This window comes from Malaclemys terrapin, chromosome 9 (assembly GCF_027887155.1).
Source record: "Malaclemys terrapin pileata isolate rMalTer1 chromosome 9, rMalTer1.hap1, whole genome shotgun sequence".
NCBI lineage: Eukaryota > Metazoa > Chordata > Testudines > Emydidae > Malaclemys > Malaclemys terrapin.
Window position 1 is genome coordinate 38,402,688 of NC_071513.1, and position 25,535 is coordinate 38,428,222.

General features: G+C 46.4%; 1 protein-coding gene across 1 annotated transcript; it reads right to left on the bottom strand.

Annotated features, from left to right (window-relative positions):
- Positions 1 to 15,284: 15,284 nt before the first annotated feature.
- TSPAN6 (tetraspanin 6) lies at positions 15,285 to 25,108 on the bottom strand. The gene is made up of 8 exons (XM_054040147.1): positions 24,943 to 25,108; positions 23,679 to 23,867; positions 23,235 to 23,309; positions 21,687 to 21,785; positions 20,818 to 20,970; positions 19,874 to 19,957; positions 16,962 to 17,050; positions 15,285 to 16,129 (listed from the first exon to the last, which is right to left on the bottom strand). Exons 1-7 carry the CDS (start codon positions 25,027 to 25,029, stop codon positions 16,982 to 16,984), a joined length of 756 nt encoding a protein of 251 aa, XP_053896122.1. The 5' UTR covers positions 25,030 to 25,108; the 3' UTR covers positions 15,285 to 16,129; positions 16,962 to 16,981.
- Between the last annotated feature and the right edge of the window lie 427 nt (positions 25,109 to 25,535).

The window sequence follows — 25,535 nt, forward strand, 5'->3', positions numbered from 1 at the left end:
CCCATCGTGGCTAATAGCCATTAATGGACTTAACCTCCATGAATTTATCCAGTTCTCTTTTAAACGCTGTAATAATATGATGGGGTTGCTGTACAGCCTTAGTCATAAAACACAATACGTCATACTTAATACATAAAGTAGACACTCTATAGGCTGTATGAAAGGCATACTTTTCAATTTGATATATATTTTGGAGCATATGAATTTGCCCATGTAATTCAGAGATTATCTGGTCCTCTGGTAGGAGTGAAAGCAAATTTTGGAACCAGTCAGGTACTAAGGCAGTCCAATTAAAGGATATCTGAAATCTAAGGGCTGATTGTAAAATTCTATCCGCTGGCCAATAAATAATATTATTGCCTGTAACAGCGGTGAGATTAAAATGTATGTCTTGTAAAGTGGTGGCCTTAACATACACACAGCTGTCATTAGCTTGGAAAAGTAGGTGTCCTGTCAGGGTAGTTCCTTGTCCCATACCTTCCCAACAGACGTCATAAACAGTGACAACTTCTCCTAGCTTCAGCTTTTGTACCCACTGAAGCTGCAGGGGCTTTAAAGGCCAAAATGTCCATTGGCTTCCTATCCCTATCCAAACATCGGGCGTTATTCCAGGAGCACTGACTATAAATTGGCTAGGCATACCAGGTGGTTTAATTTCCCAAATATCTTGGTGAATTATCCAATCCCACTTGCATCCTCCCTACGGACCCAGCAGGATTCGGTATGTGGGAGCCCACACTCCTCCAACCAGCCCATATGCTTGGAAAGAGCACTGTGAGCGTCTGCACTTCCACCCTGAAAATCTCCACAGATCAGATGGCGTTCCTGAAGCACTAGTAAGGGCAGCACTAGTAAGGGCAGTGGGCCAAGCCTGATGCTCAAGATCACTCCGAATGGCCATGAGCTGGTTATTCAGAAAATCCTGAATTTCTGAACATGCCAGATCCCACTGCAATCCCTTTCCTGCCTCGGTGATATTCAATACCATCTCTGTCAACAGCTTCTGGGTCATTAAACTAAGGGCAGAATTAACATGTAATTCACCTACCCTAGCCTGTACCTGGGTTAACTGTGCTCTAATAATAAGACCTGTGGCCTTTTCCAGTTGCTCTAATTTCTCATCATGTTGTTGACCTTTGTAAATGTTCCAAATTGCTGCTGCACTATTGGCACCATCCCATTGGGATCACTAAGGTGTAAAGGCCTTGGCCATTGGGTTTCATTGGTATTGTCTGTATTAGGATGTATTACGGGGTGGTAGTGGTAGTGAGGATAATGGCAGGGGCAGTGATTGTGGCAGCAAGGCGCCTTTGGTATTTATCATCTGAAAGCCAATTAGGGAAGGCTATACATGCTGAAGGTACTTGTCCGAAAGCACAGAGCCCAGTCCCCGGAATAAACCCAAACCACCACTCAACACCACAGTCCCAAGCGTGGTTCCCACAAGTTCCTCCCTGCCAGGTTATGATACTCCATCTCTTCCACCAGGGCCAATTCTTAATATCTTTTGTAGTCAAGAATCCCTGGACTTTGGTGGTTTCAGCAAAACGAACATTTCTTCTTCTTCTTTCCTTGTACAATTGTAGTTCAGCATCTTACAGGGGAGAGGTTACCAGCACGTCACCCTGTAATAACTGGGTTCCTCCAGCAGATGGTGAATGTATGGTGGTTCTGTTAGTGGACAAGGGAGAGGTTACCAGCACTTCACCTTGTCCTTTTCTGCTGCTGTCCAGAAAGAGAAAAAAAAAAGTACCAGAAGGACAGGCTGATCAGCCGTTGGAGGGTCATCTCGAGGTGGAGGGGCCTTTTTGCAGTGAGAAGCATGGGTCCAGGCAGTCAGTCCTTGGCACTTCACAGTGATGTTGGTAGTTAACAGGACTTGGTAAGGGCCTTTCCAACGAGGGGTCAGAGCGGTCTTTCGTTGATGGACCTTTATGTAGACCCAGTCTCCTGGTTCCAGCAAATGGCAGGGTTGCTCAGGATCGTTGGGTAGTGCTTCTTTCACCTTTATATAAAAAGACCTGACACATTTCATTAGTGTCTGGCAGTAATTAAGCACTGTATCATCCATCAAATGAATGCCCATCTGGGCAAGGGCCAGTGGGGGCACAGACAGTAGTCACATCGGGCACCCTGTCAGGATCTCATGTGGACTAAGTCCAGTCTTCCGGTTGGGAGTGGCCCTCATGCTCATCAATGCTAATGGCAGGGCATTTGGCCATTTTAAGTTTATTTCTGCACAATTCTTGGCCAGTTTGTTTTTCAGAATCCCATTCTGACGTTTCACTGTCTCGGCAGACTGCAGGTGGTGGGGACAATGGAGGTTTTGTTGGATCTGCAAGGCTGCACATAACTCCGTTACAATCTGTCCAGTAAAATGAGTACCACGATCACTGTTGATACTCACAGGTATGCCAAACCTTGGAATTAAATCCTTAAGCAAAATTTTCACAACAGACTTGGTGTCTGCCCTCCTACAAGGGAAGGCTTCAACCCAACTTGAAAAACATCAACTAATACTAACACATACTCATAATTGCAACATTTAGACATTTGAATAACATTAATCTGAATATTTACAAAAGGTCCCCAAGAGGTGTGCAGCTTTTCTAGCTTTAACTGCTTTTCTAGCTTTAATTGCTTTTCCAATATTATATTGCTGGCAATATTATATTGTTGACCCTCCTCCCTCAGTAAGTCTCCAGGAAAGGTAGATCAGCACTGTATGCGGCCAACACTATTGCAAGCATCGCAAAGCATTTTGGGGAGGGTCAAAGGTGTGTGAGTGGAAAGTGGAAGTTTCCTTTGCAAGTACAAGAGGCCGAGGGGGGGAAGAGAAGAAGAAGAAAGGAGCAGGGAACGAATGAATTAAACACTATTAGCAAACTCAGTCCGAAGATAAGACGCGGGCCCCCGCCCAAGGACACTGCTCATAGCTGAGACCTGGCCGACAGCCGAGAAAGACAGGGCTGAAATGTGCCCCAAAAAAATCCAGCTGCACAGGCCCGCAAAATAGCAAGGCCAGCAGAAAGGAAAACAGCAGATCTAAGACTACAGAAATGGAAAAGACCAACTACCAGGCAAATTAAAATTAGGTGCATACCAATCTCGTTAACTGCAGCAATCATCCCCCCCTTTGCTCACGCGTGCCATCCAGTGGTGCACGCAAGCAAATAGGGCAAGAGCATCTGAGGCGCAACCAGGTGGCCGTCCGGGGAGCGCCAAAGGTGATCAGGGTGTAAAGTACACCCAGCACTGCTCCAAGAACATTTATCAGTTTTTGGTGCAGCCTCTGTCACATATATTAAAACCTTAGTATTTCCTGATAGTATCCAAACCACTTTGTATTCCAAGTTGGATAAACGAGTATCTGCATTTAGCTCTAACCTTTCCATTTGGTTTTAAACTAGGCTGTCCTGTAGAAAACTAAACACAACAATTCTAGCCACAAGTCAAAACACCACAAAGACATAGGACACAGAACACAATTTCTATTGTGCCAGTAAATGCATGGTATGTTGGATCGCTCTTTAGCTGGCATTAGCTTTTTCTAATTTTCTAAAAGACAAAACATATTTCTACCCCTTCTGGGGCGATCAGTTATCGTTTAAAATATTTCTTTCTTATACAAAACAGAGGAATTACCCCCATATTTTTCTGTGTTTGTTTCATAGGCAGGCCAGGTTTCAGTGGCTTCTACCTTATCAATTAGGCAACCCGCACCAGCACACAGATGCCCTCCGGCCTGCTTTTAGATCCAAAGCCATTCACAGGTTAAACTTTTACTTAAAAGGGACACAATTAACTTACCAGAGTTCTGATTGCCTGTTACCTTTAACTCCTGTTTTCAAAAACACACAGTAATCCAAAAAGGAAAACACCACCTATTGTAGCCCCTTGGAGCCTAAGAGGATTTTAATTAAGTAGCATTGCATATTTGCATTTTCCTCACCCCTTTTACAATATACACTACACATGTTCTTTTCCTTGACATTCCTTTCATACAACTTAGGTGGTTAAATTCCAATAGACCAGAGGAACGCTGCAAAAAAAAAAAAAATCTCCAACTTGCTTCCACTCTTGGGTTTTTCACCCTGGGGTCTCTTGGGGCATCCCTTTCAGAGACCTTTGCTCAGTATTCCAGTCCAGGCCGGCTGCCTGTGGCTTCTTCAGCATCCCCAAACCACACCGGCTCCAGGGTCGCAAAGGCAGACTATTGGGTCTCACTGGGCGGCCAACCTTTGCAAATGTAATCTCAGTCCTGTAACTTGTGTTGCCTTTGTTTTGCCTCTGTCTATATTTTTCACAGCCAGATGGGGGTTTTTTTTGGTGCTTGGCATGCAAAGCGAGGCAGACTGTTGATTCTTGACCTTGAACGCAGACCAGCTTTCTCTTTATCTCTAGGCCAAGCTGAATTTTCAAATTAACCCGTTCCTTTTTCCTCATCCCTTTCAGCCTTAACTAATTGGGGATATACAGGAGCCGAGGGGGTTGATGAAGTGGTTTGGGTAGGGAGGCATCCAGATGCTTTACATTTCATTATCAAATCCTGCACTTGGGTTTTTAATTTTTCCTGGGAGACTTCAGACTCCGCACTCGAGACTCATGGAGTCTCATTGTAGCTTCCGCCCACCCAGGGCCGGCTCCAGGCACCAGCTTACCAAGCAGGTGCTTGGGGCGGCCACTCCGGAGAGGGGTGGCACGAGCGGCAATTCGGCGGACGGTCCCTCACTCCTGCTCGGAGCGAAGGACCTTCCTCCGAATTGCCGCCGCAGATCGCGATCGCGGCTTTTTTTGTTGTTGTTGTTGTTTTTGGTTTTTTTGCTTGGCTGCTTGGGGCAGCCAAAACCCTGGAGCCGGCCCTGCGCCCACCAATAGACAAATTGCTCCCACTGTTTGTTAGAACTTTTGGTGATGTAAGGGTTCTTCTGAGGTATATGATTTTATCCAGATCGAAGGTACCATCTAGTGGGAATTATTTATATGGATTATCACACGTATAAAAATTCTAATTTTCTAAATACCTGTAGGTCCCAGGACCATAATGCACGTACATATGGTACGCAGGGGTTCCCTTCAATGGTGTGGGGGAATTCTGTCGCCCCCTCCCCCATCTTCGAATCATACTGAGGTGTGCCCTGTCCTCTAGGTCAGCAGCTCATAAGCTAAACGAAAATTCTTACTCTCTCACAGGAAAAGGGTCCACTGGGTCACGGGGTTCCACCGGCTAGCGGCTTAAGTCCCAGACCTGGTCAGCGGCTCATGAGTAACGGAAACCTCTCCGCTGGTCACAAGGTTCAGCTGACCCCCCTTGCTTTCAGAACTCCCACATGGGGTAGCCCTGGGGCGGCTGGAGGCAGCTTAAGTCTTAGACCTGGTCAGCGGCTCATACCTCCCCTTCATTCATTCATACACAAACATTCATTCCCCATATCTAGAGTAGGTGACCAGATGTCCCGATTTTATAGGGACAGTCCCGATATTTGGGGCTTTTTCTTATATAGGCTCCTATTACTACCCACCCCTGTCCCGATTTTTCACACTTGCTATCTGGTCACCCTAATCTAGAGACATCTTATTTAACAATAACCTTAATTCTTTATGTCCGGACTCAATACAACCTTTCCCTTATTTGAGGCGGTAAAAACCCCTGTCCCAGGCAGGTCTCTGTTAGATAAACAATTAGGGCAAGCATTTATACCTTTAGTTACAGACAATAATGATCAACAACTGCATCTTATATTCCTTCTGATATCTTACTTTTCTCAGCAGTTCCTGCTACAGTCTGTATTCCATTCTTATCTAACACAAGGTCGAAAAACAATATCGCTTACAGATTTTTTTGTTCCACTTGCTTTCCACTTGCCCAGGCCCTGCCTGAAATCTTGTGTTATTAGAGCTAGTGTTAGCCTGATTCTTACTTTATTCCTAAAAGTTAAGATATCTGCGTTCAAATTCCCTTAATCCTTTTCTCTGTTTCCACATCCACTATGGGGGTTGTACACTTTCTTCCAAAGCATCTGCTGCCTGCCGCAGGTCACAAGGCTAGATGGACCATGGATCTGACCAGGAGGTAAATTCCTACATTCTTACTTAAAAACTGTTGTGTAGCATCACTGGTGCAGAACGACTGCCTCCCTCCACACCTCAGCTGGCTTTGAGGCATGTGCCTAGAAAGAGCGCAGGGTACAGATGCTACAGTAGCCATATCACCAGCCTAAACTACAAGCAGGTGCACAAGTAGGAATCACATTGCATAGGGAAGCCAGACACAAGCAACTAAGTGCTTTAAACAATCAGCAGCAGTTCAGATCTGCAGAACAACTACAGGGCATCTACATCCGCCAGGGCAATTACAAAGAGAGGTAACCTGAATGCCGAGAGGTAAAGAAAAACCACTTGAAACTGCTGTCCCACCCTGAGCAGATTGTGGTTCTCCACTGCCCCAGAGAGAGACGAGCCCTTCCGGACACCAGAGTGGGCAGAGCTAGTGAGCTCTGAGCCCACCCCCCTGAGAGTCAGACGGTGCCCTGGAAGTATAAAGGCTCGACCTCAGAGCTCACTGGAAAAGCAGCCGCCGGAGAGGCCAGATGCTTCTGGCCTAGGCCACGACTGGGAAGCACCAGTGACCCACGGTCCATGCAAGGACTGGCCTGACCTGCCCTGCACCAACTACCCGGAGGAGCTGCCGGGCCTGCCTCTCGCCAGCTACCCTGAGGAGCCCATGGTGCTGTACCCCCTGGAGGACACCACCCTGACCCAGGTACCACACAAGGGGGAGGTAGGAAGTAGCCCGGGGGCAGCCGACCCTAGTCTGGCTGCAGCACTGCCAGAGCCCATGTCAGTGTGTTGTGGCCATGATCTAGCGGTCTTCTGCCGCTGCTAGGGCCCCGGGCTGGGATGCAGTGGAGTGGGAGGGCCTGTGTCCCCCCTGCCACCCAACTCTCCCAGGCCTTTTAGAGGCTTGGGGCTACTGTTATTGCTCAGCCCTCCCTGAGGGCCTGAGCCCCTGACTCATTGTTGCCCTGCCCTGACCTAAAGCTTGGGCTTGCCTTGCTACTGTTTGTACTATTGTTGCTCAGACCTCCCTGAGGGCCTGAGCTCTTGACTCATCATTGCCCCACCCTGACGTAGGGCCCTGGCCTAACTGTACTTATTTCTGCCCCCACCAGGGCTGCCCGGGGAGGACTCCCATGGCCGAGCTAATTCCCCAATACATAAACAGAGTGTAGTGAGGGAGTGTGATTCGCCGCTGCCCTGGAGTGAGACAAGCCCGGGCTAACCTCTCTACAAGGATCATGGAAGAGGCAGACAAACTTCAACACATCTGAGGCTGCAAGTTGGGCAGTAGTTACTCCAAGGAAGCTCTCACTAAATGAGGGCATGGTAAGCCAATACATGGGCCCCATTGTCCATGTAAAGAGAGGTCACCAAAGAATGATACTCTGTACTACATAGAGCCTCCCATCAAGCTCATCCCCTTTACAAACATCAAGAAATTCACTGTCCCAGCCCTGGGAGGCAGGGATGTATTGCCCGCTCCAGTGCTTTAATCACAATGATATCACCTAGTTCTTATATAACCCCAGAGATCACCAAGTACTTTACCATGGAAATCAGTATCACTATCCCCATTTTACAGATGGAGAAACTGAAGCACAGAGAGGTGATGTGACTTGCCAAAGGGGACACAGCTGGTCGGTGGCAGAGCTGGGAACAGAACCAGGTCTCCTGAGTCCTGAGCTCCACTCCAGAGCCCAATCCACTTGACCACCCTACTTCTATAGGATCATCTCTCCTCTACACACAGATTGCCTAGCAACTTGGATGTTCCCTCTAAAGCCTTCAAAGGAACAAGGCCCTATAGATACAAAACCAAGTACCTTGGCCACCTTCCTCCCTGCCCCCACTGACTTCAAAGAAATAGATTAAACTTTTAAGCTGTCAGGACTAATCACATACAAAATCCATTCGGTGTGTAGCAGTGGCATGGGCTAACGGTCAAAAGCCCTTATTTTTTTCTTAATTTGATTTTTTGTTTCACTCTTTAAAGTGCTTGTTTTAGTAAAAGGAGGAGTGTTTTGACCACGGTACTGGTATGGTAGAGGATGGACAAACAGGGATAGGGCAATACACCCTTACAAAGTAGGAGAGACTAGCAAACACTCTCCCATGCTTCATCTTCTTGATATAAAACCTTGAAGTTACATTACCACTATTCTTTTTCGCAACAGTTACTGAATTTGCTATAACATGTCTTACTTACTGCTGAGAAACCTTAAAAAGTCTAATGGGTCAGATGGTCCAGAAATTCCACGAGACTGGCCTCCACCGTGGGCTTGGCCTAGACTAGGGACATTTACAAAGATGTCTTGCACCATGGCTCGAACATTGCAGCTCCATCAGCAGTAACAAGGTTGGAAGCCCTACGATAGCCAAGCAGCAGGAATGTTAAGCATCAGGTCGTCTAACCTAGTTCACAGCAGATCTAATCAAGTGTACTTAAAATGCTGGCAGTGGCAGCAGCCAGAAGCTCTTCCACACGAGGGCTCCCAACGTTGTTAACCTCAGGAGAGCTGAACCAGTGTCTATTACTGTTATCATTTGTATTGCAGTAATGCCTAGGAAACCTAGTCATGGACCATTGTGCCAGGCACTGTACAAACAGAACAAAAAGATGCCCCCTGGCCAGTGGGGCATTTTTGAAAAACAGTGTAGCCAGAGATCTTTCCGAGTTTCATCTGCTTCTTAATTTAGTCGGGGACCAGAAGTGAAGAGGCACGTGCAAACAAAAGGGAAACAAGCGCTAAACTTTTCCAAGCCTCAACAATGTTTCAGTTCCAGTTTGGAAGAAGGTTAAATCAGTTTATATTATTTCTAGGCAGTTCACCCATCCCTAGGCATCATTTGGAGGCATTTCTTTCAGATAATAGATGCCAAGATGAACAAAGACATGGAACTCTGTCATCAGTCTGATTCCTTCTTGCATTCCAAAGACAGGCTGCGCTTCTCTCTTGGATTTTTCACCACCACATTGCATGAAATAAATAAATAAAAAGCCCTTTCATTGTATCATCGTCATTGTGGACTCACAATCCCTTTGCAAGATTCTGAGTCACGGCAATGATCAGTCTCTAGCTTTCAGAGAATAAGCTGTTCTCTGTTTGGGCTGCTCAGAGCTATTTTGCACTGATTTATGCAACTCCCAGAAGAAAATCTATCCCAGAGCTTTGTGTCAGGCCCAGGGTCTGGCTGGACATAGAACTGCTACTTCAGCTCCTGCCATCTGAAGCTCAAATCTTAATGAGGTGTATCTGGGTGGTCTCTGTTCCAGTCACATTGTTCATGTCAGGGACTATGGGGATCCTTTTGTATCCCTGGAGCAGAATTTCTTTATTCCTTTCTTTTAATTCTATTTATGAGACTATGTGGTGCTGTCAGACAAGTGCTTCCATCAAAGGAAACCCAGGGCATGCTACTCACTGCTCAAAATCCCAAGGAAAGTAACATCACAGAGTTAAATCCAGAGAGCAGCTTGTTAACATCACCACCGGTGCTGCACATCAAAGAGGGACGAGCAACGATAAATGGCCTCGCTAGAGCACTTACGTTAATAATCCAGTGCAATCTCATAGTGCCTTCCCAACGTGACTTTAAATAAGACATGATACTGTGCTTGAATCCTATTGAAAATTTCGTGGCTCACTGCCAGCTCGCTCCTGGGCACAGTGCAGGCGCAAGAGACAACGGTGACTCTGAGCCAGCCTCCCACAATCCTGGGGTAGCCAGGGACTAATCAAATTAGTGCGGCACAAAAGGTGCTCTAATTTATGTCAGTTTGTAGTGGGCTCCTACAATCAATGAGGAATCCCAGCTAGTTCGCACTGCCCATGCAGCACAAAGCAGCCAGAAGTAGAGTGAGGCTCTATCTGCTAATTATTTATTGATGAATGAACAACTCAGAATCTGGTGGATTCCTGAACAGAGCTGCCAAGCCAGAGCTCAGCTGTAGATTAAGGGCATGGCTACCCTCGCAAATGTAGAGCACTTTGAGTTAAACCAGCCTTTGAAGAGCGCAGTAGGGAAAGCACTGCAGTCTGTCCACACTGACAGCTGAAAGCGCACTGGTGCGGCCACATTTGCAGCACTTGCAGCGGCATTGGGAGTGGTGCATTATGGGCAGCTATCCCACAGAGCACCTCTTCCCATTCTGGCATTTGCATGAGGCTTGCAGATGCATTGAGGGGCATCAACAGAAGAAAAAAAAACGATGGGGAGTAGGGGGAGCAGAGAGAACATGTCTCCTTCAGACCTCCCAGGACTGCACTTATGAACCAACTCATTTCGGAGACCTGGCTTCTACTGTGAAACTCTGCTCCATGCTCAGTGTGTGACCTTACCCCCTCTCTGTACCTTTTCCTTCATCTGTAAAATGGGATCACCATCATCTCTGCAAAATGCCTGGAGATCCTTGGAGGAACAAAATACAACATATTCCTTATTCTTCAGGTGCATAAAGTGCCTGCATTCTCCCCATGTCCCCCATTCAAAATATAGCAACACCTATTCAAAAATAGAGTCTTTCTGCTGTGGTACAAGTTGCCTTTAGCACATTTTGAGTATTTGAGCGACATTGGCCCCTGCTTAGGTTACTAAGCTCCTGGAAGCAGGGACCGCCTTCATGATGTGTGTTTGTACAGCACCTGGCATGACTGGGTCCTGCTCCACAACTGGAGTTCCTACGAGCTATGATGATACAAAGAATAAATAATAATTGTTGCATTGAAGTCAGCCATCCTGCTCTCATGTGCTATGTTTCTATTACACATTTTAATGATCAGTCTACGTATTTATACCACATTTGTCATCCCAGCATCTGAGCACAGCATCCCTCATTAGCAAACCCACAAGATGAGGAGAGGGGGAATTCTCCCCCTCTGGAGAGAATTCAGAAAGGAAAGTGTCAGAATTTCAGTTGCACAGGCATCTGCAAACACTTGGAAGGTGGTAAGGTGATAGGGAACAGCCAGCATGGATTTGTAAAGAACAAATCATGTCAAACCAATCTGATAGCTTTCTTTGATAGGATAACGAGTCTTGTGGATAAGGGAGAAGCTGTGGATGTGGTATACCAAGACTTTAGTAAGGCATTTGATACGGTCTCGCATGATATTCTTATCAATAAACTAGGCAAATACAATTTAGATGGGGCTACTATAAGGTGGGTGCATAACTGGCTGGATAACCGTACTCAGAGAGTTGTTATTAATGGTTCCCAATCCTGCTGGAAAGGCATAACGAGTGGGGTTCCGCAGGGGTCTGTTTTGGGACCGGCTCTGTTCAATATCTTCATTAATGACTTAGATATTGGCATAGAAAGTATGCTTATTAAATTTGCGGATGATACCAAACTGGGAGGGATTGCAACTGCTTTGGAGGACAGGGTCATAATTCAAAATGATCTGGACAAATTGGAGAAATGGTCTGAGTTAAACAGGATGAAGTTTAACAAAGACAAATGCAAAGTGCTCCACTTAGGAAGAAAAAATCAATTTCAAACATACAGAATGGGAAGAGATTGTCTAGGAAGGAGTACGGCAGAAAGGGATCTAGGGGTTATAGTGGACCACAAGCTAAACAGGAGTCAACAGTGTGATGCTGTTGCAAAAAAAGCAAACATGATTCTGGGATGTATTAACAGGTGTGTTGTGAGCAAGACACGAGAAGTCATTCTTCCACTCTACTCTGCTCTGGTTAGGCCTTAGCTGGAGTATTGTGTCCAGTTCTGGGCACCGCATTTCAAGAAAGATGTGGAGAAATTGGAAAGGGTCCAGAGAAGAGCAACAAGAATGATTAAAGGTCTTGAGAACATGACCTATGAAGGAAGACTGAAAGAATTGGGTTTGTTTAGTTTGGAAAAGAGAAGACTGAGAGGGGACATGATAGCAGTTTTCAGGCATCTAAAAGGGTGTCATAAGGAGGAGAGAGAAAACTTGTTCACCTTAGCCTCTAAGGATAGAACAAGAAGCAATGGGCTTAAACTGCAGCAAGGGAGGTCTAGGTTGGACATTAGGAAAAAGTTCCTAACTGTCAGCGTGGTTAAACACTGGAATAAATTGCTTAGGGAGGTTGTGGAATCTCCATCTCTGGAGATACTTAAGAGTAGGTTAGATAAATGTCTATCAGGGATGGTCTAGACAGTATTTGGTCCTGCCATGTGGGCAGGGGACTGGACTCTATGACCTCTCGAGGTCCCTTCCAGTCCTTGAATCTATGAAATCAATATGCGCTCTCGGTGCTGCTCTCTGCTGGCCACGGGGTGTAGCTACAGCTATTTCAGAAACTGAATTCAGAAACCTCTTTCCTGACGTATAAATATTGTACAGAAAAAAATACCGGCATATACAGACCCTATATCCCTACACTCCGTAACAGGACAGCAAAGGAAAGCCTGTGATTCAGAAGCCAGCCAGGGTAGGAGTACAGGAGACTAGCCCTGTGATTTGCACGAACTCACGCCCAGGTGGCTCTCTCTTGAGTTGAAGTCAGAGCTGTTGCCAAAAGACCAAGTGTGCAGAGTAAGGGAGAGTGCTCATGGCTTATTTATTGCAGCTACCTTCAGGACAAAGGAACAACATGGGAAAGCCACCTTGGAGCAAGATAAGGGGCTCGTTCATTTTTTAACTCACCTAAGAAGAGTTAGCATATGCTCTCACCTGCAACAGATGTTACAGCAGCTTCTCACTAGCAGCCCTTGATTGCTACTCAACTCCTGCTGCTCCCTGCTTTAGACCCCACTACAGGTTTTAGAACAGGCAGGAATGCAGAGCATCCTCATTGACTCACACCTTCCACAACCTACCTCAGTGCACATTTCTAATGCCCCCATCTCCACAGGTGCTTAGCACTGTAAACACATCAGTGGGATTTTTGAGCCAGCTGAAACCCACTGTACATCAGCTGATTTATGACAAGTCACCAGCAGCATCCTAACAGATGGAAGAGAAGCAAGAGTCCAGCATGGCGGGATCACTTCTGATGGGTCCAGAAAGCCTGCTCCAGAGATGGAACCCCACCAGATGACATTGCCTGTGCTCTCCCAATGTGAACATAGGCATGAAGCCAGGGAAGAGGGGTATGTCACATTGGTCCTATCACCAAAAGGAGGAGGTCTGGAAGGTCTCAGGGGAGTAACTTCAACAGGGCCAATTTTTTAAACAAGAAATGTGTTTGCGGAAAGTACCAGAATCCAGCAACACGGGGTCTGGCACAGGTAGCATGAAGACACACCTCTGTAAACACATGCCTCAATGCTGGCCTTGGGAGACTACCTCTGAAGCTATGAGTAGGTCATGCATTACTGCAATCCCAAGTGTCTCTACTGAGACTTTCCAACAAGAGGGCCAATAAGTGCCAACTGTGGTGGTTTAATCATGTGGCCACCTGGCCTAAGAATCTAAGAACCACATCATCATTGAGGTAAGCCACAAACCAGCCCTCAGATCACAGTAAATGTCAATCAGCACGAATTTTAACGGCAATGGATAGCATGAAGTGATTAGCACCAAATAGGGGCCAAAGTGTGGCAACATATGGGACTTTAGACACAGCCCAAAAAGGGACCAAAATAATTTGCACAATCACCACCTGAGGGCTTGTCTAGCTGAACAGTTAGTGCGCAACAAGCTGGAGTATGAATCTGCCCCGCGTTAGCTAGCTCCTGTGGACACTGCTACTGCACATTAACACTTCCCTGGTGCCTTCCGATCCACTCCTTTGAGACGGAAGTAGACCAAAATGCACCAGGGAACATTTTAGGCATGACAGCAGGGTCCACGTGGACAGTGAGTGCACAACAGGCTAATGCACTGTCAATTTAACAAGCAGCAAGATGGGGTGCAACTGTTTATCTAGACAAACCCTGATTTAGAACCAGATTAAATTAGGGCTACACTTATTGGCCTATATGGCGCAGCACACAAGCCAGCCGAAAAGGACTATGTGCAGGCTCATGTGTCTTTGCACGGGCTTTCCGATGGACACAGCTGCAGTTAGACACGTCCCTGCATTAGCATTTGTTTTTATCCAGGCTGTCCAGTCGTTAGCTGTAATTGGACAATGTCTATATTGTTACGTTAATAGTCAAAAGTGCTAATGCACTTTACCTTGCCTTGAAAACCTTGGAGGCTTTTTAACAAAGCCATCTGGGAACTGACATACAAGAGTTTGATTTATTTTCTGAAGCTAAACGGAATATTAAGTTTTGCGGTCAGAAATAAAACCAGTTTAGTGGGCCACTGCTAACAAAAGAACTAAAGAGCTGCCATACTGGGTCAGACCAGGATCCATCTTGCCCAGTATCCTGTCTCTGGCAGTGGCCTGTAACAGAGCTTCAGGGGGGTACAGAACAAGGCAATTATGGTCTGCTGGAACACTGATGTAGTTCTGCTCCTCCACTCAGGCTTTTGGGGCCAGGGCAGGCTGCCTTTCAGCAGCACTGGTTTTGGTGACAGGAAGGGCAGGTTAATGTTGTGAAAAGCACTCTCTGCATCAGGGTGGAGACCCTTTATCATTGTCCTGTAGCTCCCAAACCGTTCTAATCCCTCCTCCTTTCATGCTCATACGGTGATTACTAGAACAGTGCCCGGCTGACTGTACCGCACCACATCCCCCTGTCCCAGACTTTCCTGAGCATTAATTCCCAATCCAGTGCACAGGATTAGTCAGACAAACTCAACCGAGCACCAAACTCAGGTGAAGGAGGAACATACTGTAATGTCTTCAGGAAAAAGGAGGGCCTCACCACCCTGTGCTCTCTTATTGGAGAAAGGTGGGGACCTGTTCATAGAAAGCCAGGAAGAGCAAATCCCCCTTCATACAGTTCCAGAGTACCCTCTCCTCTAAAGGATCCCAAAGCACTTTACAGAACGGGCAAAATTCAGCAACAAAGATAGCAGAGGATGTATTTGCTTACATAAGGACTGAACTTTGTCCTGCCTAAGATTCACTCGGCAGAACTTTGCCTGCAGCATTCCATGCCAGGAGTTGGCTGTTCTCCATCAGCAATGTTGCACAACAGTTTTTAGAAAGAGAATACAAATAACTTCTCTAATTGAAATTGAGCCAACGGAGTGACGGATTAGAGAGAATATGTGCTGCTATGCTACAAGGGTTATGTGCAAGGCCAGAATGGATGTATGATAAGTGGCAAACAAATCTATGCCTCTGGTAGATTCCTGCACTGAAATCATCGTGGAATTTCCTGGAGACAAAATCCAACCGAGTTGATATTTTAGAGTAAAATATTTCATATTTATTGTGTTTCAAGACAAGAGGATTTCTATTTAATACAAAAACAACAAATTAAAGCAGAACATAATACTGATGATGAAATCATGCCCAACTCGGTGGAGGCATACCTACAACGCTACCGGCACAGACAGCTACACCGAACCTCATGCTACAACTTACGAAAAATCACTACAACCTGATCAGGAGAGAAGAACGAGGCCCTTTAAAAAATACAATTATAAAAAAAGTGATATAAAACCCTTGACTGGGAAGAGAGAGCCTGGAAACAGATGCTATTGAACACAGAGCCTCAGATAGACATGGCAATGTGTCTGAATAGCATGATATGACCAGTCAGTTGCAACAGTAGGTGTGTTTCAATGGATCAGTGACAGAGGCTGAAGTGCATAATATAATTTAAATGGCCGAAAGCAGAAGAGAAAGCAATGAGTGCTTCGTTCCTAATGCATACAATACACCTCCAAAACTAATGGTGAATTCCAGTTAAATAACTACCAAAAAGTGTAAGAATGACATGAGAGTAGTGTCATATTGTGCTACTTCATTGTGCAATCAAACTGAAGAGGTGGGGTTGTGGGGGCCTGGAGGAATGTAATTATTATAACTACCTCAGGTAAACTAATTACCCCATTCAGTGTTACAAAAGAATAGTGTTTTGACAATTCCCTGACTGCAACAGAACAGCTGGTACACTCAATTCCGTGAGCTGATTCTGAAGAGGATCAGTCAGTTCAAACATGATTTCAGCAGGCTGGGACCAGGTGAAAACTGAAGGTCATGAAGTGCTCTCCAGAGGAGGGAGATCAGAGGAAATTTCCTAAAATTCAAAAAGCAAAGAATGGTTAATGAACAAACATGTTTCCCAGGTCTAGAGATCAGGAATCTCACAGAGCTTAAGTCACACAGTGGAAGCAAGTTTGTGGGTCGCATGCTATTCCACAGCAGATACTGGTCCTCACTGCAAAATGCACCACCATTCAACATCTTCACACCTGCTCTGAAAGGCCCAGTATGGGATCAGGGAGGGAGCTGCGGGTTACACTGAGGTGCAGAAGCAGAGTAGTTGGTGAAGAAGAGGAGGAGAGGCAGTACTAGAATAGCAGGGAGCACTGCAAGCTAGAATTGTAGTTCACTAAAAGAGCTGGGAAGAAGCACAACTAGTACCATAGAGGGAGTGATGGAAAGGGTGCTCTAGATAATGCGTCTAGGTCTATGGTGATGGGAAGGAGGTCTAGGTAACTAACTAAGGTGCATGAGCACACATGTGTAGGAGATTCCACAGCACCTGTCTGCTCTGTCCTTGCACATAGGTAGATCCATGAAGTTTTCTATTTCACTTTAAACTTTAAGAGTTAAAGAACTGCTTACTACAAAATGTGGGTTCTTCTCTCTGCTAGCTGCTTATAGAAGAAACAGATTTGAGCAGAGCCCTGCACATCCCTGAGTGGGTGGACCTGCACATGGGTGTACATGCTTCCTTGCCCAGACCTTTTTGTGCACGTATGCACACAGTCTTATGAAAGCGCAAGCCTACAAAAGATCTCCCTCATCCCTAGATTTGCAGACAGGCACACGATTCCGTGCACAAGTATATGTACACACACACACACACACACACACACACACACGGCACTGCAGGACAGACATACCTGGGTCAAAGACTGGCTTTTTACACCATCTCGTACTGATTGTTTGTGATGTACCGGGAAAGGCAGCAGGCGAGAAAGATCCCAACCAACTGAAATGTGAAAAAATAAACTAAGTATAGGTCGCCCAAAATGGGACATCCAAACTGCAATGATTTGGAAACAATGCAACTGAGGTCTGAAGCACTGGACACTTTGCTTTGGTTTTATAAAAGCAAAATCTGGATGATGCGGTTTTGCAAAACCAAAATCTGGGCTCCTTCGCTTTAGGATGGATAAAGCTGAGAGTCAGAGATCCTGGCAGCCATCAGTGAGAAGGAGCTCCCTGTGAGAGAGAGTTAATGTTGCTTCTTGCTAGAATTTGCTTTATGAACCATCTACTGTTTCATGGTAATTTCACAGAGATTATATGGCTCTCAGGAGCGTCACAGCCCATTACACAACCAGTAGAAAATATCAACTGCCTCTCCCCACTGCAAGGACAATGATGGAATCAAGGTTGGTGTGTTTCTGATGTGAAAATGCTGAAGGACACACATCAGTTATTACTGTCGTGTGGGCTCCAGGCAGCTGTTTTCTGTACCAAAGACATTTAGGACCTGATCCTAAAAACACTCATGCCTGTAACTGTACTCACGGGAGGCAAAGTTGCAGAACTGGGCCTTTTACTTGTGTGACACAACAAAGTTCACTTGAGAATAAATCATGAAATGTTTATATGATTCTAAGCCCCACACAATGACACGTTTCTCAATAACTGCAACCACTACAATGCGGTTACACGCCTAGAGCTGACGAAAGCACATGGGCCCACCCACTTACTCATCAGTCAAATTTCAGCTGCCCTATTTGGAAGCTGTAATGAGCAGAGTGATATATGCACATCCCAGGAAGGAGGGAGGAAATGGATAGCAGCTGAAAGAGACCGACTGGCTCCAGCCCTAGGAAACTGACAACAAAATGCAATGAAGACAGTTTGCAAATGTACCAGCTGCAAGATAAAGGTCTGCTCCAACCTCTCCCCATCCTTATTGGGTCTGTCTGTTAGAGGGAACAGCACAGTAGCAAACTAATATCAGAATAAAACAGGCTGGCCGAGATTCTTCTCTCTGTGCTCGTGCTATTACATGTTAAACCTTGACTCGGACAGGATGTGCCTATATGCCTCACAGACTGCTTTCAGGCAATTTCCTTCAATGAAGAGTAAATTAAAGCTAAAATAAACCAAGCAATCAATACACAATCTCACTCTGTCAGTCTCTTCTCTGGTTTCTGGGTCTGCGTACTCCTTTGCATTAATCCCAAGCTGCTGTTTCTTCATACTCTTTACTCAAAAGCAAACACGCTTTGAAGAAAATAAGGAGTTCTGCCATTTGGAATTAATACAGAGATCTGTGACTCTGTGTTTGAGAATTACAGAAAGAATGGAAATCACCTCGAAACAAGAGTCAAGTCAAATTATGAGGTGTAGTTCATCTGTGTCTTTGTCTTCCTTGCCGACTACAAAGTGTTCCAGTTCCTAGAAACAATCACAGCCAAACATCACAGAACACAGCGGATTTCAGCAAACCTAGCAGCTGCAGCAGAAAGACTCAAGGGCTCAGACCACAACTGAGGCATTCAGCAAGACCCAGGCAGTACAGTAGATGATCTTACTTGACATACTATGCAACTCAGAAACTTGTTCAGATATCTGCCCTGTTACATACTCATACACACAGATGTGCTGTCGCAGTTATCAGCATTCTGGGAGAGCCTGTGGATAAGGAAGGTCTGCACCAGCTATCTTTTAAATTCTCCCTAAGACCTCTGACACACACAAGAGTGGAAGATGACCCTACAGAGATGGTGAGAGCACATGCCTATGTGATAAAGCCATGAAAGAAACACATTAAGGGACACTATTCTGATCACCTTCTCAGATGACAGAGACTGACACCAAATGTGGCCGGAAGCTCCATCAGCCAGAGCAATCCTATATGAAGGCAAAACCTGCCAACCTTAGCCCACTAGCCAGGCTTTCAAGTGCTCAGGAACCAAAGTTGGGGTCAAGTTTTCCAAGCAGCTCAACTAAATAAAGGCCAGATTTGCAAGAGTGATTGGCACCAAGCAACTCCCACTGGGACACTTGTGATCAGATTTTCATAACTGCTCAGCACTCAACATGCACCTAATGTAGGGAGCTCTTCTGAAAGCCCACTTCAAAACATTCCCCATGCACACAAGCAGCTCAGGCCAGAGGCCTCTTGCTTCCTACTGAGACAAGGTTGGTCAGATTAGGAGACAATAGTTCCGTTGCTGCTTGAGACATGATGCTTCTTCACCACCAGGATAAAACCTTAGGTTGAAGAATCAGAGGCTCAGGAAGAAATAGCAGGGGGAGAAGAGGGAGTCTCTAATATTGTGCTCGCTGTTCTGCAGTGTGGCTAACAGAAGATGGTGTCATTGTATTAACTGGGTCTGAATTTGAGAGAGGCATTTCAGGATGGTTTAGGTCACCTACAAGCACTTTCATTTAGTTAAACTATCATCCTGAAAGGGAGCGGAAGCAGGGGTGACAGTTTGTGCGCTGGAAGTAGTAATTCAGACAGCTAACACTGAGTTAGAACAGGAGAGGTTTGGTTGCATTGGCATCTCTTAAAAGTTGGCCGTTTCCAGAGTGAGCTGTTCTCAAGCCATACACAGGCTTGCTGGAAGAAATTTTCATCCCCAGCTTTGGAGATGGGTGACTGGGTGGCACTTAGGTAAAATGGTAGGAGAATCTGAAGAACGGTCAACCATTTCCTCCTCTTTGAAATATGCTGTGCCTTTACATACGTAAGAAAACATTAATTATGTTTAATGTCTTTTAATAACACGAAGACTAGACTCAGAGCTCCTCAAGGACCACAGAAGAACAGCAAGGGAGATTTTACCTGGAAGCAAGCGATGCCAAAGGAGATACCAGCCACAACGCTCATTTTGGACTCCATAACTGTTGTTACCAGACTGAAACAACCCTGCAGAAAAAAAGAATTAGCATGAAAGTATAGCATGGACAATTCCTGGCCGCCAGACACCAGGTGCACATCCTTCCAACCCACAGACACCGCACAGGCAGCTGAAGGTGTGAACAAGCTCAGAAAGGAATACAAGTAAGGGCCTGGGAGTCAGGACTTCCTGGGATCTGTGCTGAATTCAGCCATTTGACTTACTGTTTGACAGTGGGCGAGTCATTCAAAGCTTTGTACTTTGCATCTTTCATCCCGGGCACTTTACCAAGGTGAGCCTTAGCCTTGTTTTACAAATGGGGATGTACAGGCACAGAAAGGCAGCAAGATTCACTGAAGGTCACAAGTACATCAGTGTCCGAGCCAGGAGCTGAACTCAGACTTTCTAGTCCCAGCTTAGCCACTAGGTAACACTACCTGCCTCTGCATCTCTATTCATTCCCCTGTATACTTTCTTCACAGGGGACCTGTGAGGACTAAGTGCTACAGGAACATAATGCATTATACAACAGTATCTTACACAAACCCCTTCTCACACACAGGACAAGTGGTACAGTGCAGGCAAGCTAATGCAGACACAGATTCTTTCCCACCAACAGGGAATAGCTGGGACTTCCAGAGAACCTGAGAAAAAGCACTGGAGATAGGGGAAAGATGCGTAGAGAAGCTATCAGCAGCAACATGGCCTTCACCCCCATTACTGCATACAAGTTTCCTGTAACACAATAACCCTCTTTCTGGAACAAAGTTCCCTCCCACCTACAGGACTTGATTCTCTACCAGGGAAAGAAGATCAAAGTATCCCAGCTCTCCCCTCCCGACACCTGCTTCCAGGACACAGAGAGGGACAGTCTCTGAGATTCACTTACATTACCATACACCATAGCCTTGGCTTTATCCAGCTCCTTCAGATCACGGTCTGTGCAGTTTTGGAACTTGCAGCAGCTCAGAGGGATTCCCTTCTGTGCAAAATAGGTAGTGTTCACCCAGTCTGAGTAGTTCTGGACTCCACAACAGTGTAACTGGGGAAATCAAGTTTTAGAACAGTAAGGAGTAGTGCATGAACCCCAAAGCACCACATCCCCAAGGCTACACCAATCACTGCAGGCACCCCAAATGTTTCCCCCTCAAGCCCCTCCTCATTGTAACCCAACAGCCCTGTGTAGACAGCTTCCACCACTTCCTGCCCTTTACCTATCACCTCCTCTGAACAGCGCATAGCAGCTATTTTTCTTCAAATGAAAATACTTTGAGACAGTCTCAGGGATATAGATATATGCAGGACAAGGACAATCTGCCAGTTTTGTACAGGGACAAGCACACTCTAGGCACTCAGATAAGATCTGTGCAGCACATACCCTGCAAGGCCGCCTGTGTGAACACAGCCACCCTCTATGCCGTCCATCATAACGGCTGTCCCTCGTATGCTTGAGAACTGGGAACATTAAGGCAATACTGCTCCCCAGTATTCTGAGCCAATTACATGGGGAATGAGGCAAGGGGAGGCTGAAGCACACTCTCCTTCTGAGGAAAAGCTCTGGCAGTAGTAGAGAAGGCAACTAATGTTTAATGCCTCCTGGTAAAATAGGGCCTTCCTTGCATTATACTTTGCCTGTGCATGGGGGCCCCAGCCTCAGCTGCTGCACAACCCAAGTATCAGGGTGTCCTGGGCCATGCATCTGGAGGATACAGGCTTCTCCACCAGTTTCTTTAGAAGGAACCAAATATGAGCACTCACAGTTCTCTGGATGGTATCCACTGCCTCGCTGTGGGGATCCATTGTTGCATTGTAGTTCTTCAGAGCAAGACTATAGTTGCTCTCAAAGTTGTTCTTAATCTGCAGAGAAGAGAAAGATTTTCATAAACTAAGCCTCAGAAGGCTACAGGTCCCAAAGAGTTCCCTGTCACAAGAACTCCTTTGTCTTAAAAACACAACTCCATCAGAAACAGAGAACCAGGAATGACTTAAACCATGTTAGAAAGTCATTCCTGTTACTATCCAGATGTGAGATTGGCTATAAAGATGAACTGGGGATTAGGGCAAGGAGCACTGCCCCAACTGCACCAAGCACTAGAACTTAATTCTTGCATTTACAGGCAGACCTAATCACTGTGACATCACAAATAAAATCATGGTTTGTGTGAGCCTCATTTATGGCCAAAGACACTTGCAGAATCAATCTGACTGGCACATTTCAGATGAAGGATCAACTCACAAATTAAAAAGTCTGTTTTATATAAAAATGTGCACGTCTGTCAAGCTTAGTAGGAACTAGGGAATGGTTTTGGTTTCCACTTTACACTCCTTGGGGGAGATGTTCAAAGGCACAAATAGGAGGTAGATGTCTAATAGCCATTTATGCCTTTGACTATCTCCTCCACCTCATTATAGGCAGGTTATTTCTAATCACTGAAATACTTTTCTACCCAAATTAAGGAACTTTAAGGGATTAGTGACTAAAATTTCTTTTGGATAGTGTAATGCACCCATTGCGATTATTTCTAGGCACTCTACATATAGTCTCTCTAAATCCCTGTTGATTTTAAATACTGGTTAACTTGGTAGGTAGAGTTACAGTTGTATTTCACAAGTACTGAGTTCAAGTTTAGCTTTAATTTTATCTTTGCTAATATTTTGATTAATCATCAGCAGTGCAACTACAAATTAATTCTTGTGAATCAAAGAAAGTCCATCCCAATCATGTCACATGTATACAAAAATTAGAAAGAGGCCAGCTGTGTTGGTTATGGTATGAACCATGCTGGCAAAGGGAGTAAAGCTAGTTATTTAAAGGTTGTATTCAAAGAAAACAGTTCAGATTTAGTTCCCACTCCCAGTTCAGAACCCCTACCTGTGGGTCCCCCAATGTTGGCCCTAAATTTCTCTCATTTAACTTGCCTGTTTAACTAATTAAACTTTTCTGATGTGACTTTCTTTTTTTAGCACTTTTTACATCTTTATATGACAAAGACTTTTCTTATTCAGCTTTTTTGCGCATTTTGAACATTCGGAATCAGAAAATGAGCCAAATTCTGTTCTCAGCAACAACACTGTAAATCCAGACTACTCCACTGAAGTCAAAAGGATTACTCCAGATTTATACCTGAATAAAAAGGAGCAGAATTTAGACCTCAGTATGCAACAACTAGGGGATTACACAAAGTAAGAAGAAATAACAAGTAAGTGAGAACTCTGTCCTGTGTAGGGGCTGTATCCAAGTCCTGGCCTCAGGAAGAGGAGGGAAGGGGTTAAAGTACCAGAGGGATAGGTCACACCTGGACTCACCTCATGTCTGAACACAAATCCTACAACAGCAGCCACCAGCACAATCAAGAAGATGAGGGACAAGAACATGGCATACTGTGGACAGAAAAGAAGAGAGTCACTGCTAGCAAAATACATTCCAGGGCTAACACAGGTACACAGAAAAGAAGGCTGCAGGGAGAGAATCTATTAGGACACATCCCGGACTCAACCTCTTTGGCAGAGCTGAGGTGCTGGCATTTGTGGTTATATGAGAAAGTCAGTGAATGTATGGTTCAGTACTTAGCACTGTACAAAGAGAGAATAGAGAGAGAGTTTCTTGAGGCAGGCAGGCAGGCAGACACACACACACACAAAGAGAGAGCACAGCACAAAGAAGGAGCACATGCAGACAGCTGGTGAAGTCCTAGGTTGTAGAAGCAGGTATTGGATTTGTGAGCCTTCTGGTAGTCAACGATCACTTACCAGTTTTAACATCCATGTGCTTCCACGGCAGGTGGCGAAACAGCCAAAAGTGCCCAGAAGGATGACAACAGTGCCTGTGCCAATGAGTACGTAGGGGACATTGGTGGCCTTCTCATTTAACAGGGAGAAATACACCTCTAGGCCCACCTTGCCCCAGATGCCAACTGCCAGGAGGATAATGCCAGAGATCTGGAGAAATCAGAATTGAGACTCAATCATCCTGACTCCACTTGTCACTTCAAAGCACTTTACTTAGCCATAGTCACTTAAACCCACACACTGAAAGCCTAAGAGACACCACAAGATACTCTGGAAGTGTGCAAGAAGACAGGGATCCCACAGGAGAGAAATGGGAGGCTAAGGACAGATAAACTGGGGATGGGAGGGCAGCAGGATTCCAGGAAAGACTGGCAGAAGTCCTTGAAAGTGGGCATTAAAATTGTTTATGTGAAATCATTTATCAGAAGGGCAGAGCTGGAAATCCAGGAAGCACTTGTATAATCAGAGCATTTTTATCTCCGAACTTCAGTCCCTCAGGCATTGTATAAACAGGAACTCAGATGAATCTACCTTTTAGGAATTAAATTTCCCCATGTGGAAATAATTTGCTGTGTTACAAACATGCCCATGGGTGCCACATTCCAGACCCCTTCATGCACACACACGCGCACACGCACACACAGAGGGGAGACACAAAGAAGTCAATGGTAGGGCAGACAGGCCCAGCGCTAATAGATTGGACACACTCACCTGCTGCAGGAGCCTGGGGAGCAGTGAAAGGAAAGGGACAAGGTTACAGGGTGCACTCCTCCAGGCACTGCTGTTCCCTGGGGGCTGCCATGCCAATGGACGGGCACATAACCAGCCACACAGGTACAGGGCCATGACACGGGCTGGGGGGAGCCCGTGATGGGCACAGACCGCCGGGAGGCGCACGACCTTAGAGCCCATGGGGGCACCTGGCCAGAGGGTCCCTACAGACTGGACAGGAGAACCCCTCTGGAGCCTGGGCCCTGCCCCTGCCCCCACACCCACCCTTGGAGGGGTCCAGCCAGCCCAGCCCCCCCCCAGATCCTCTCGCCTACACCCCCACTATCCTCGGGACCCCGCCCCGCCTCCCCCGGGACCCCCACTATCCTCCGGGACCCCATTACCCGCCAAGGGTCCGCCTACTCCCCAGGCCCCTGTCCCACCGCCCCGGTGCCCCCCAACAGCCCCGGGACCCCTCCCCCAGGTCCCCATTGCCCGCCGCCCGGCCCCTCACCCAGAACACGAAGCTGTAGGTGAGCAGGACGCTCTTGAGGCAGGTGATCACCGGCTTCGTCTGCAGTCTGCGGGACGGGGACGCCATGGCGGCCGGACCACGCTCCGATCTCCGCCGCCAGCACCGCCCCCGAGCGGCCGCGGCCGCGCCTGGCCGGAAAGCACTGGGGCGGCCCGAGCCGGAAACGGCCGAGAACTACCGAGGGCTGAGCCCCCTCGCACGTCCCCTCCCCCGGCCGGCTCGCCGCGAGCCCGCCCCTCGCACCGCCCCCGAAGTCAGCTCGCCGCGAGCCCGCCCCTCACACCCCTGCCCCCGACACTAGGCAAACCCCCATATCGCTCTGCTGGGTCCCCCCTCCCCTCCCTTTGGGGACGGTCGGATCACACAACTCCCGATTTCAGAAACATCCCAGAGGTTTGCAAACCCGCCCTGCAAGCTGCGCTCTTGCAAGAGCGTCATACCCAAGTTAAAAGAAGAACAGGAGTACTTGTGGCACCTTAGAGACTAACAAATTGGTGCCACAAGTACTCCTGTTCTTCTTTTTGCGGATACAGACTAACACGGCTGTTACTCTGAAACATACCCAAGTTAGA